The 12,221-nt window shown below is 42.5% G+C and overlaps 1 protein-coding gene across 1 annotated transcript in view; it reads left to right on the top strand.

The window, feature by feature from the left end:
- Positions 1-12,221, top strand: part of LOC122789363 (tyrosine-protein phosphatase non-receptor type 13-like) — a 2,815,362-nt gene that overhangs the window by 1,412,608 nt on the left and 1,390,533 nt on the right. The window contains exon 23 of the mRNA XM_044056752.1: positions 5,428-5,513. Within this exon, the coding sequence (XP_043912687.1) occupies positions 5,428-5,513 (86 nt within the window). The remainder of the gene's footprint in view (positions 1-5,427; positions 5,514-12,221) is intronic.

The following is a 12,221-nucleotide window of genomic DNA, read 5'->3' as shown; positions in this document are numbered from 1 at the left end:
CTATTCGGAAGCTGATACCATTTTCCAAGTAAGAACACATGGTTAATTAGCAGTACGACAGCTGTCTGTTACAACCTGTGTTTGCATACATAAGCCACTGTAAATGCTGACAGAAATATATTGCTAAAGTATATATTGTGATACTGTGGCTGGTTGACACATGCAACATACATTAAACTAGCAAATGGATAAATCTGAATAAATTTAACTCTCTATTTAAAAAAATTGGACTTGGGGATGTTCCACTAGCAATCAAATAAGAAATAGGTTCATAGGTTCATAGGTTCATACTAGGCTATCTGCCCTAGGGCATTTATAAGCCTAGCCAGAGTGTGTGTGGCTTTCACCACCCCTTAGGATGAGAATACTATACCCATTAGTTTGCTGTGCCTCTGTCCAGCAGTGATACAGAGATGATTCCCGGGGTAAACCTACGATCTCCCATCCACTCGTCAAGATTTCTCTTGAACAGAGTCAGTGAGGGGCTCTGCCTCACATGGACTGGGATTCTGTCCCATAGTGTAGGGAGTCTCTGGGTGATGAATCTGTCCCTCCAGCACGTCCTATTTATATCCGTGTTGAGGTTTAAGTCTCTTGCTCTCGTGGCTCTGGTGGATTTGGATTTTTGAGGTGGAGCATGTCCATTAATTCCGGGTTGGACATGGCCTTGTATGTCAGGCACAGATCACCTCTGAGCAGACGGTATGCGACTGAATAGAGCTGGAGTTTCTTCAGTCGGGCATTGTATGACATATGTTTTAGCCCCTTTATCCTTTTGGTGAGGAACTTTTGGGGTCTTTCCAACTGCTGCAGGTGTCGGGTAAGGTACATTCTGAATGGGGCGTTGTACTCAATCATTGGTCTGATAGGTGAAGAGTACAGGGGTACAATGACCTCTCCTGATCTGGATGTGAATCCCTTCATGATCAGGTGGGCAATGTAGAAGGTCTCCCTAACCACTTTGGCAATGTGAGTGTCAAAAGAGAGGTTACTGTCAACTTGGGTCCCCAGGTCCCTGATAACTTCTTCCGTGTTTAATGGATTACCACCTATGTGGTAATTAGGGGTTACCTTGTTTTTCCCAAAGGGTATGACTATACATTTTTTGGCATTTAGTTTAAGGCCATGGCTCTGGCACCAGTTATCCATTTCTATGAGACCTCTCTGGAGGATGTCTGTGTCTGATGGAGTGTCAATTTTGGTGCCCAGTTTGCAGTCATCTGCAAATTTTGTCAGCCACAATCCCCCTATGTTTGCCTGCACTTCAGAAAAATAAATGCCGAACAAGAGGGGCCCAGGACTGAGCCCTGTGGGACACCGCCGTGACTGGCTTAGAGTCTGACATGGCACCAGCAACTCTAACCCTGTGTGTTCTGTCCTTGAGCCAGTTTGCAACCCATCTTGTGACATATGGGTTTACATCTAATCTGGTGAGCTTTTCTATGATGCCCGAGTGGGGTATTGTGTCGAACGCTTTTGCTAGGTCAAGGTAGGCTGTGTGAACTGCCTTACCCTCATCAATGGCCTTAGTGACTGTTTCGAAAAAGTCGACCAAGTTCAAGAGGCAGGATCTGCCCTTGACAAAGCCAAATTGGGTAGGATCCAGTGTCTGTAGGTCCCCAATGTCTTTATTTAAGAGTTCCATTATGATCCTCTCCATAGCTTTGCAGACAAGGCTCGTCAAGCTTATGGGGTGGTAATTTCCAGGATCCGTAGAAGCGCCGCCTTTGTGGAGTGGGACCACAGTTGCCGTATGCCATTCTTTGGGTACGTATCCTGTAGTAAGGCTAAGATTAAACAGCAGCCTTATGTGTGGGTTTAGTTCCTCATTGAGTTCGTGTAGCACACAGCCAGGGACACCGCCCGGTCCCATTGATGCTGTGTTTTTTGCTTTAGAGAGAGCAGCTCTCACCTGGGCATCTGAGATGTTTGGGAGGCTAGACTCTGGTGGGATAGATATTTCTCCTTTTGGGGGGGAGGGAGAAATTTGCACTGAACCTGTCTGCCAGTATGTTGGCAATGTCTGTGGGTTCAGTGATTTTTTTATCATTTTGGACTAATTCTGAGCATATCTGGGAGTTTCCACCCAGGTTTCTAACATAGCTAAAGAAGGCTTTATGATTGTCTTTTGTGTCATTAGCGATTAATCTCTCAAAGTTGGCATTGGATGATTTTATGAGTGATCGTAGTTTTTGCTAGTATTGATCAGAGATGCCTTCCCTTTTAGGGATTTTGCTCTGTCATGTAGTAGCTTTCTCCTCTTATTGTAGAGTTTGTTTATGGCTGGGGTCCACCAGACCGGGCGCCTGCCTTTGGTGGAAGGGGTCTTGATTTTATTAGGGATTGCTTGATCCATACATTCCTGGAGGTGCTCGTAGAAGGCATTTGTAAGGGTTTCAGCAGTGTGGGTTGTGGTTTCCACTGGCTCGGGGGCCTTGAAGGATACCACTCCAGTCTTAAGAAGTGTGAAGTTTGCTTTTGAGAAGTTCTTCACTGTGGTCTTTTTTGCTGGGGGTGAAACTGTATTTTAGTTTTCAGCAGGAACTCCTTGCCATGGTTGAGTTCAGTGTTATTGGCCTTCTTGTGGGCTGTATTAAGGTGAGTATATATGCTTTTATAGTGCTGTGGTACATTGTATCTCAGTGTATTAAAAACAAAGCATTAAAGCACAACTCAGCAGACTTCAGAAATGAGCATTATCAAGGTTCCTTCAGAGTGGGCAAGTGCAGGTCTCCTGACTAGAATGTAATGAACAGAACTCAGCGAAACATGACCAAAAATATGGAGCTCGACATAATGCCACATGATCATCTGAAGTGCACACACCAATGTTTACCTTCAACTTTCCGCACTACTTGTTTGTGAGACTGGGACTTGGTAGAATGTGTCTCATAATACAGAGCATGACGTAATGCCATTTGAAAATTGGAAATGCACCCAATGAGGTTTACCTCCATAATGGAGTGCTTGGCACTTAAATGGAAGGTAAATTGCATTGTTACATAATTATAATCTGCTTTTCTGGATTTCAGCATACTGGATGGTATCATTAAATTGCAGTTTGTAATTATTATACACACATTGGAGTTTCATAATTTATGGGTACAGTGGTCCCAAATTGATATTGAAATTGTGACAGTGGTTTGAGTTAACAGAGAACTTTACTACAAGACCTCTCAACTGTACAGATTTTCACAGAATGTCCAGATTTTTGCCTAATATTTTTTTGCCTGTTCCTCATAAAATTTGTGGTTTTCTGGCAAATCACTGATGACTGAAGTCAGTAAATGTTGACAGACATTTTAGTTTCAGACTTCATAGTCTTCAGCAAATGAACACTAACACAAATCGTGTTATTCTAACAACTTTTTAAGTTTATAGGAGCAGTATTTAAAATCTGTCTCTATTTTTGGGCATTTGATCCCTGATTATTTTTGGCTTTGTTCATATTTCTTGTGATATGCTATAAGAGTAGACGGACCAAAGAAAACTCTAATATGTCCTTGCTTTATGGCCTTATAATAGCGCTTTGTGTTACACTCACTGTAGTCATTTATTTTTTAAATCAGTGTGTAGAAACTAACAGTCATAAGGGAGAGTGATGTCAATGAAGAAATCAAAGAAATTAATGAATGCCCTTGCATTGTTACTGGTAATATGTTTATAATGCCTTTTTATAAATGTGTAGATACCTCTCCGGCTTAGTATAATTAAAATATGCAGATAAACTGTAAAAAAACTGCCATGCAGTTAGTTAATAAGAATAGAATTTAACTGGTTTATATTTCCATTAGTTTGCTTGCTGTAACACCAGACCAGTATTGACAGTTCTAGGTGAAATCAGTGATATTCATCATATTGATTACTGCTGCAGTAGTTGTAGCTATATGGATTGTATCACACCAAGGATAGAACAGCCAGCCAGTTCCCAAAGCTTCAGGGCACCTTCCATGCACCCAAATGTTAAAGCGGCTTGAGCTGAGCTGACTAAGACATGCTTGGGTACAAAACCCTTCAGAGCTTTACTGCTGACAAAGACCAAGCTCCTCTGAGGCTTTTGAGGATCAACGGTTGGCTTGTGCTATTCCTTTGCTGGCCAGTTAAGTTCTGTTTGGGGGAAAATTCATTCCATTTAATAATTTTGTTTCCTGTTCAGAAACTTTTTTAAATCTAAGAATGCTGTGCTTTAACAGACTGTCACAAGACTGTACTGTTCTTTTAAGCCAGAAAATTCTTTTTACCCTGTTTTTTTAAAAGTTATTTAAAGTCACTAAAAATGTTTTTTCTTGTGGAGAAATTGAGTTTATTTTACTTTATGGAGTTGGTGCTTTTTACTGTGTTTGTCTTTACAAAAAGTGACTTAAAGTCTTTTTTACTGGCCTTTGCTGCTTATTTTCCCTGGGAAAGAGCACCATTTTTGGTTTGACCCATGGAACAGTCTGTTTGTCCTACAGTCATTCCTTCTTCCAGCCATAAAAATAAACATTTTAAGCAAAAAAGCCTTAGCCATAATAGCTGGATAACAGTTTGCCTCAGCCGTAGGTGGGTGACTTTGCTGTGGCCATTAGTTGTGCCTCAGACCACTCATCTTTTACCCCTGATCCCTTTGTTGTCGCACTTACAGCCCCTATGGACCAGGGGTTAGCCACATCCTCTACAGCTGTTTGGGTCCCTTCATTGGGAAAGGGAGAGCCACTCTTGTCAGCCCTAGGAGAGGGAACAGGGAACACTTCCCTGTTTTGTCACCATGTTGTGATTATCCCTGGGGAAGCTGCTACTATCATTAATAACATTGTTGGCCCAATTTTTCCTGTCAAAAAGGGACAGAAAAATTGAACATGTATCTACTCCTCAAATTTTAATACAAGAAGTGTACTGGCTTTGGCTTAGGGTTTAATTCAAGCAGTCAATCCTTTTTGTAAAGTAATTTTTGGTAAAACAGAGGGATACCTACTTTCCTGAAGATTTTCAAGATTCTGAATATGGAGAGGAGATGAAGGTACAGATACACGGATTTCTCCTCAGATTTCTGATTTAGACTCTGAGGAGAGCTCATTTTCTAACTCTTCCGGTCTCTTTCACTGATGATCATTTGAACATCTACTCATGGTAAGTTTACTTACACAACTGTATTTCTTTTCTTTGACTTCTTGTCTGTGGTCCTGATACATTCAGTTTTGGTTTTCTTTCTCCTGCCTAAAAAAGGAGTATTATGATCTGGATCTCTGTCCAGTGATGATCCTGTCTCCAAATGCATGTAAAGCCACATTTAGTAATTCATTATGTCCAAAGAGAACCTTTAATTATTTGTGGAGAAGCATTGCTGCTTTACTCACTACAGGAGCTAAAGTTTCCTTATAATGCCCTTCTTGTGAAATACAACACAGTAATAAAATATTTCTTCTTTTACTGCTTTGTCCATCACAGGTGATCGTCTGCTTGAAGTTGATGGTATAAGTCTGCGAGGTATCACACACAAACAAGCAATGGAGTGCCTTAAGAATACAGGACAGGTTAGACAGTTTTTTCTCTTTTATAGTGTAAGTTATTTTCTGTTGTTATCAACTAAAACTGTGCTAGATATGAATGTTTTGTCCAGTTTTTCTTATGCCAACAACACTTAAGAGGTTTCATCTCATGAAATGGTGGAGTTGCTTGTTATTGGAAGGAAGTTCAGAATATAGCTTGCTTTGTTTATCCATTTTCTTTCTCATGAGTACTAGACACACTGAGTCAGCGGCCATTTTACAGGTGTGATCCATGGTGGAAACCACAAGATAAAGCTTACCAGCTTGCTAGTGCAATCAGAAACTGAAACAAAGTGATATAATGTTAATCAGCCAATAGTTGCAGACTGAGAGCAGTGGCTGCATAGAATTGGATCAAAACATTATACAGTAGTAAAAGGTTATCACAGTAGTTAGGAAAACATTGTAGTAACAATGACTCATTTTCAGTATCCATTTTATTCTGTTCATAAGCATGAGAGGCTGTTCCAGTAAGCATCAGGCATATGGTAGTGAACCAGTGCTGGATGGTATACCAGTGTATTAAATGCAAAACACACACATGCTAACTCACCCACACACAGTCCTACAGGCAGTTTGGATGCCAGCCATTTCATCTACCTGTACCTCTTTGGGTCTTTGGGATGTGGGTTGAAACTGCAGCATCCTGCAAAAAGCAATGCAGATGCAAGGAGGTAATCTAGATATAGCATACAGGCTGTCCAAGTTAGGAAACAGACCAGAAAAACAGCTGCTGAAATACCATGCTGCTCTCAAAACAGTACCTGTTTTACAAAAAAGCAAACACTAACTCATACTATAAAGTCACTAGTATATCCAGGTACTTGCTAGGCATAACATGAGATGTGTTTTGAAATTATCTTTGAGCAGTTCTGAAAGTCTTATGAGTAAGTTCTACAGCTTCAGATTAGTGTTCCTGAAAGCTCTGTCATAAATGGATGTTCTAACCCCATGTGGAAGTTTTCAGACGATCTCCAGATGTTCATCATGTTACCCTGCTGCAGTCATCACACTTGGGTTATCCTGCCGTCAGGCGGTCCCGCAGTCGGCCTGAGTTCCAAAGTCGTGGTCTGGCGTTGGTTGCTGTCACTTCTTCCCTGACGTCAGTGCGCCAGGGGTATATAAGAGGCATCCGATGCCATTTTCTTCAGTCTTTCTTGCCGCGCGGTGCCCGAAGCAGAAGCAGTTTGCAAGTGCCGGTCGGCCGACACCTGAGATTTTCGATTTGAATTTCAGTCCGAAGTCTTCAATAAAGCTAAGTACCCCATTGGGGAACCTTTTCTTGCCTCAGTCTGATGTCAGAAAAAGTTAACAATTGCATTTCTTGTGGGAAGCAAATACCTCATAAGGACTTCCATTCTTATTGTATTCCTTGCCTAGGCCCAGACCACGACGTCACAGGTTGTCGGTTTTGTGCTAGGTTTAATAAACAAACTATCAAATGCTGTTTTGACTTTGCTCGACATTACTTTGGTAGGAAATTTAATTATATCATGCCGTCGGAACAGCCGACAACTGGCATGCATAAAAAATGCAAGGATAAGGACAGGCAGCCTAGGAACAAGCCAGATTCCGAGGCCTCTGCTGGGCCTGTTGCCGGTTCTCTGGTTTTCAGTGAGGTGCCTACGCAGCCCCTGACGACCGCAGAATTGGAACCCCAGACAGCTGCGGATTCTCAAGCGGAGTGTACTAGGCCGATGCAGCCATAATTATTAATCCCTTCCAACACCGGAGCAGAAGGTGTCTTCAGACCGACTACACTCACCATTAAATCTTATGCTAAGCTTAAAACTCCTTTAAAATCAAAAAAGACTGTACATCAGTCTGCAGTTCAAGGCCCAATGCCTAAGAAACAGATGCTTAAGATGGCTGAATATTTGATTACCCTAATCAGGGGTTCCCATCCCCCTCCAGATAAAAGACCAAGACAAGAGGAAGGTTATGCTTCCACTGACAAGGTTTCAATTTCCTCAGATTCTTCTGAGGAACAGGATTACACTTTTCCCCCTTATGAAGACTCTGATGCTGAAGACTCTATTCCCTCAGCATCTCCCCCTGAAGACTACTGCTTTGGGGGAAACTTTACATACCATGAGGGAACATTTCCACTGGGAAGGCCAGGACTACTCTGATTCTAAGAAAAGGCTCCAAGAGTTCCTTTTACTACCCCAGCACAGACCACTTGCTATCCCTCCAGTTTTAGATATTGTGGATGGTGTTTACTTGGAGTCTAGTCTAAATCCAGACTCTCTACCTCCTGCTCCAGCCAAACCAGACAGATACTACAGAGTACCTGATTCACACAAATTCCTTTATAAAAGCCCTGTGGCTGACCCAGAAACAATTTCCCAGGGTCTCAAGGGGGCTAAAGCTTCTATGGCTAAAAATCTTGTGCCCTCTGAAAGGGATTCCAGAGCCCTACATAGATGGGGAAAGAAAATATACACCTCAGCAACTCTGGCTAAGAGAGCATTAAATTGTCAGTTTCACATGCTGAAATATCAGCAATTCCTAATGTCTCAATTAAAACAAAAAATGAGCACACATACTGAACAGTCTGAATTCAAGGAAATGCAGGATCTGTTGTATGCAGCTGAACAGGTGGGCAAACATACCTTACAATGTGGATTTGATTCATTGGAAGCTTCCTGTAGCGCAGCTGTTACTGGGTCTGTCATACGTAGACATGCTTGGTTAAAAGAACAAACCCTACTTGATCATGTTAAAGCAAAATTATTGGATGCACCTTTACAGCAGGATGTATTATTTGGTGTCAAAGCAGAAGAGGTTTTAAAGAAAATGGAGGATAAGGCAAAGTCTATGCAGACTGTCAAGGATTTTTTACAGGTACAACCCCCTTGTTTCAGCAGAAATTGGCCATAAAAATACTGGTCCTTTCCAGCTTCTGACAGATCACAGAGGGGCAAATACAGACGCCCAAGGGGCAGAGGTTAGTCACAAGGCCCTTACAAACCTCGCCAGTGGGGTAATGCTACCCAGAAAGGAGGAGAAGACAGGCCCCAAGCTAGCAGAAGACAAACACAATGACTCAGTCCTCAAACTACCAAGGAAATCTCTTCTGGCAGCTCCCTTGGGAGGAAAATTAGCATTTTTTGCAGACAACTGGCACATCATCACAAAAGACAAATGGGTCCTAAACATTGTCTCACAGGGATACAGATTCCACTTTCATACCTTACCAAGGATAAAAGGAATGCCAAACCTGCCACCAAATCAATGGGCAGAGGCACAAAAACAAATTACAGCTCTCATGGACATGAGAGCCATTCAATAGGTACCTACACAGGAGCAAGGACAAGGATTTTACTCAAGACTCTTTCTAGTCCCAAGAAAAGACAAAGCATGGAGACCCATTCTGGATCTTTCAATTCTAAACACCTATCTGCAAGTACCAAAATTCAAGATGCTAGCACTACATCAGCTTCTTCCCATGCTGGGCAAGAATGCTTGGCTAGTAACGTTGGACCTCAAGGAGGCATGCCTGCATGTCCCTTTCAGACAAAATTGCAGAAGATACCTCCACTTCATTGCAGGTTCAATGCATTATCAATTCTCTGCACTGCCCTTTGGCTTATCTACTGTGCCCAGGGTCTTCACAAAATGCCTGGCACCAGTAATTGCATACTGCAGACAAAGAGGAATTCAAATCTACCCATACCTGGACAACTGCCTTATTCAAGCAGAAAGCAAGGACATTCTTTTAAAGCATCTGGCATTTGGTAAACATCTGCTAAGTTGCCTAGGGTACACAGTAAACAAAAAGAAATCAAAACTAGTACCCTCACAAAACATAATATTCCTGGGTGCCAGCTTGAATTCAACGGCCCAGATGGCTTATCTCACGCCAGACAAGCAACAACAGCTGACTCAATATTTCAAAATAATGGCAACAAAGACCCAACTCCCTGCAAGAAAAATTCTGCAGTCCTTGGGATTCATGGCATCTTGCATACTACTAATAATACCATTTGCAAAACTGCATATGAGGAAATTACAGTGGTACCTGAAAAGCGTATGGACTCAGCACAGCCACAGCTTGGAAACAATGATACCACTCATTCCCTGCCTTCAACAGGAGTTTCTGTGGTGGGCACAGGCATGTCACCTCAGCAAGGGTCAGCCTTTCACCTTACCCACAGCCAGGCAAACTATGACAACAGATGCATCGGACTATGCTTGGGGAGCACACATGGCAGGACAGTGCATTCAGGGCAAATGGACTACAGATCAAAGGCATCTGCATATCAATCAAAAAGAAATGCTAGCAGTACAGAATGCCCTAACAGCTTTCAAGGACCTCTTACACCCAGGACAACTAATAATAAAGACGGACAATACCACAGTAATGTGGTACATAAACAAGCAAGGGGGCACACATTCCTACCCTCTATGCAGGCAAGCAATGACCTTGTGGAACACAGCACTGTCTTACCAAGTTCAATTACAAGCACAATTCCTGCCAGGAAAGAAAAACACATTGGCAGACGACCTAAGCAGAAACATCATGGATCCACACGAGTGGAAACTAGATCCACAAGTATTTGCAATGATAGCTCAAAAATGGGGATGCCCAGACACACATCTGTTTGCCAGCCCCCAAAACTACCAACTTCAAACATTTTCCACAAGGACATTCCATCCACAAGCTTGGAAAGTGGACGCCCTCTCATTCAGTTGGAAAACATTAACAGTGTATGCCTTTCCTCCACTGCCTCTTCTAGCAAAGGTACTGCTGAAAGTCAGATTAGAGAGGCCACAAATGATACTTATTGCACCAGACTGGCCACGCCAGCATTGGTATCCAGTTCTAAGGAACATGGCCTACGGGCCACCATGGATTTTACCACAAATTCCTCACCTGCTCACCCAGCGAGACAATCAGATTCTACACAGCCAGCTCAAGACTTTAAACCTGGCTGCATGGCAAATTACCTAAACAACCAGCCAACACCTCTATCCAAAGCTGTTATGGATGTCATTCTGGAGGCCAGGAGGCCCAGCACCAGGAAAACCTATTCAGACAAATGGAAAAGATTTTGCACCTGGAACCAGGCTAAAGGCCAACATCCCCTTGATCCAAACATTCCTCAGATTCTACAATATTTAACTGAGATGTTGCACAAAGGACTTTCCTTTTCATCTATTAAGATCCACGCCTCAGCAATTTCAGCTCATTACAACACGGATCCTCCTTTATTCTCACATCCACTCCTAAGACAGTACCTCAGAGGGGCTAAGAACATAAGACCGCCCAGGAGAGCACCAACACCTACTTGGGATCTCAACTTTGTTCTGGAAAAGCTTACACTGCCGCCCTTTGAACCAGCTTTTTCAGCTGATTTAAAATTTCTTTCATGGAAAACTGCCCTGCTACTAGCAATAACCTCAGCTAGAAGAGTCCCAGAGCTACAGTCACTAATGGCAGTGGAGCCTTTCCTCATTTTTCATCAAGACAGAGTCTCTCTACAAACTATAACCCTTCCTTTATGCCAAAGGTGATATCCAGTGTGGCCCTAAACCAAACCATTCATTTGCCCACCTTCTTCCCAAATCCCCAGAACAAAGGAGAAAGACTCCTGCACTCTTTGGACATTCACAGGCAATTACATTACTACTTGGATAAAACTAAGGCTTTCAGAAAATCTGACCAGCTCTTTGTAGCCTATGCTGCAGGATCACAAGGAAAAGCTATCTCAAAACAGACCATTTCTAAATGGATAGGGCATTGCATACGTTTCTGCTGCACGCATCATGGGAAACCGGTACCTGCTAACATTAGGTCCCACTCCACCAGGGCTACAGCTACATTAGCAGCCTTTCTCAGGGGAGTGCCAACCAAGGACATTCTGGAAGCTGCAACTTGGAGTTCAATGCACACCTTCACCAAACACTATCACTTACCTCTATATTCTAAGACTAGAGCTGGTTTTGACACTGCAGTTCTGCAGGGCCTACTAGCTTCTTCTAACCCTGTTTAACTCCACCACCCATCCTTAGCTTTGGGATTCAACCCAAGTGTGATGACTGCAGCAGGGTAACACGATGACCATAGTACAGTTTTGTACCTACCATAAATGTAGATGTTCGAGTGTTCACCCTGCTGCAATCCAGGTTACCCTCCCTCCATCCCCTCTGCACTAGCTGAACTTATCTATACCACTCTATCCTATACAACCTCTGTGGTGTATTTGCTTGTGCCTGAAGGTATTGTTTTATTTTTATATAGCTATATATATATATATATATATATATATATATATATATATATATATATATATTGCCTACCTATTGGGGGCACCTGACATCTGGGGCAAGAAAAACTGAAGAAAATGGCGTTGGATGCCTCTTATATACCCCTGGCGCACTGACGTCAGGGAAGAAGCGACAGCAACCAACGCCGGACCAAAACTTTGGAAGTGTGATTACTGCAGCAGGGTGAACACTCGAACATCTACATTTATGGTAGGTACAAAACTGTACTTTTCTGGTAGATGTGTAATTCTAGACTAACAAAGTGTCTGTACAGCGTTCTACTAGTACAACTGAATCACTACTGTGTACAGGGGGGAACCCTTGTTACAGTTGGGACCATTTTATGACCATGAAAGCACTGGAGGGGTAAGTTGCTAAACGATGAGACATTTTACTGATATATTTATCAGCTCTAGTAAT

This window comes from Protopterus annectens, chromosome 14.part0 (assembly GCF_019279795.1).
Source record: "Protopterus annectens isolate FY-2018-M chromosome 14.part0, PAN1.0, whole genome shotgun sequence".
NCBI lineage: Eukaryota > Metazoa > Chordata > Ceratodontiformes > Protopteridae > Protopterus > Protopterus annectens.
Note: the sequence above shows the minus strand (reverse complement) of the source record. Positions and strands in the feature narration are given on the sequence as shown.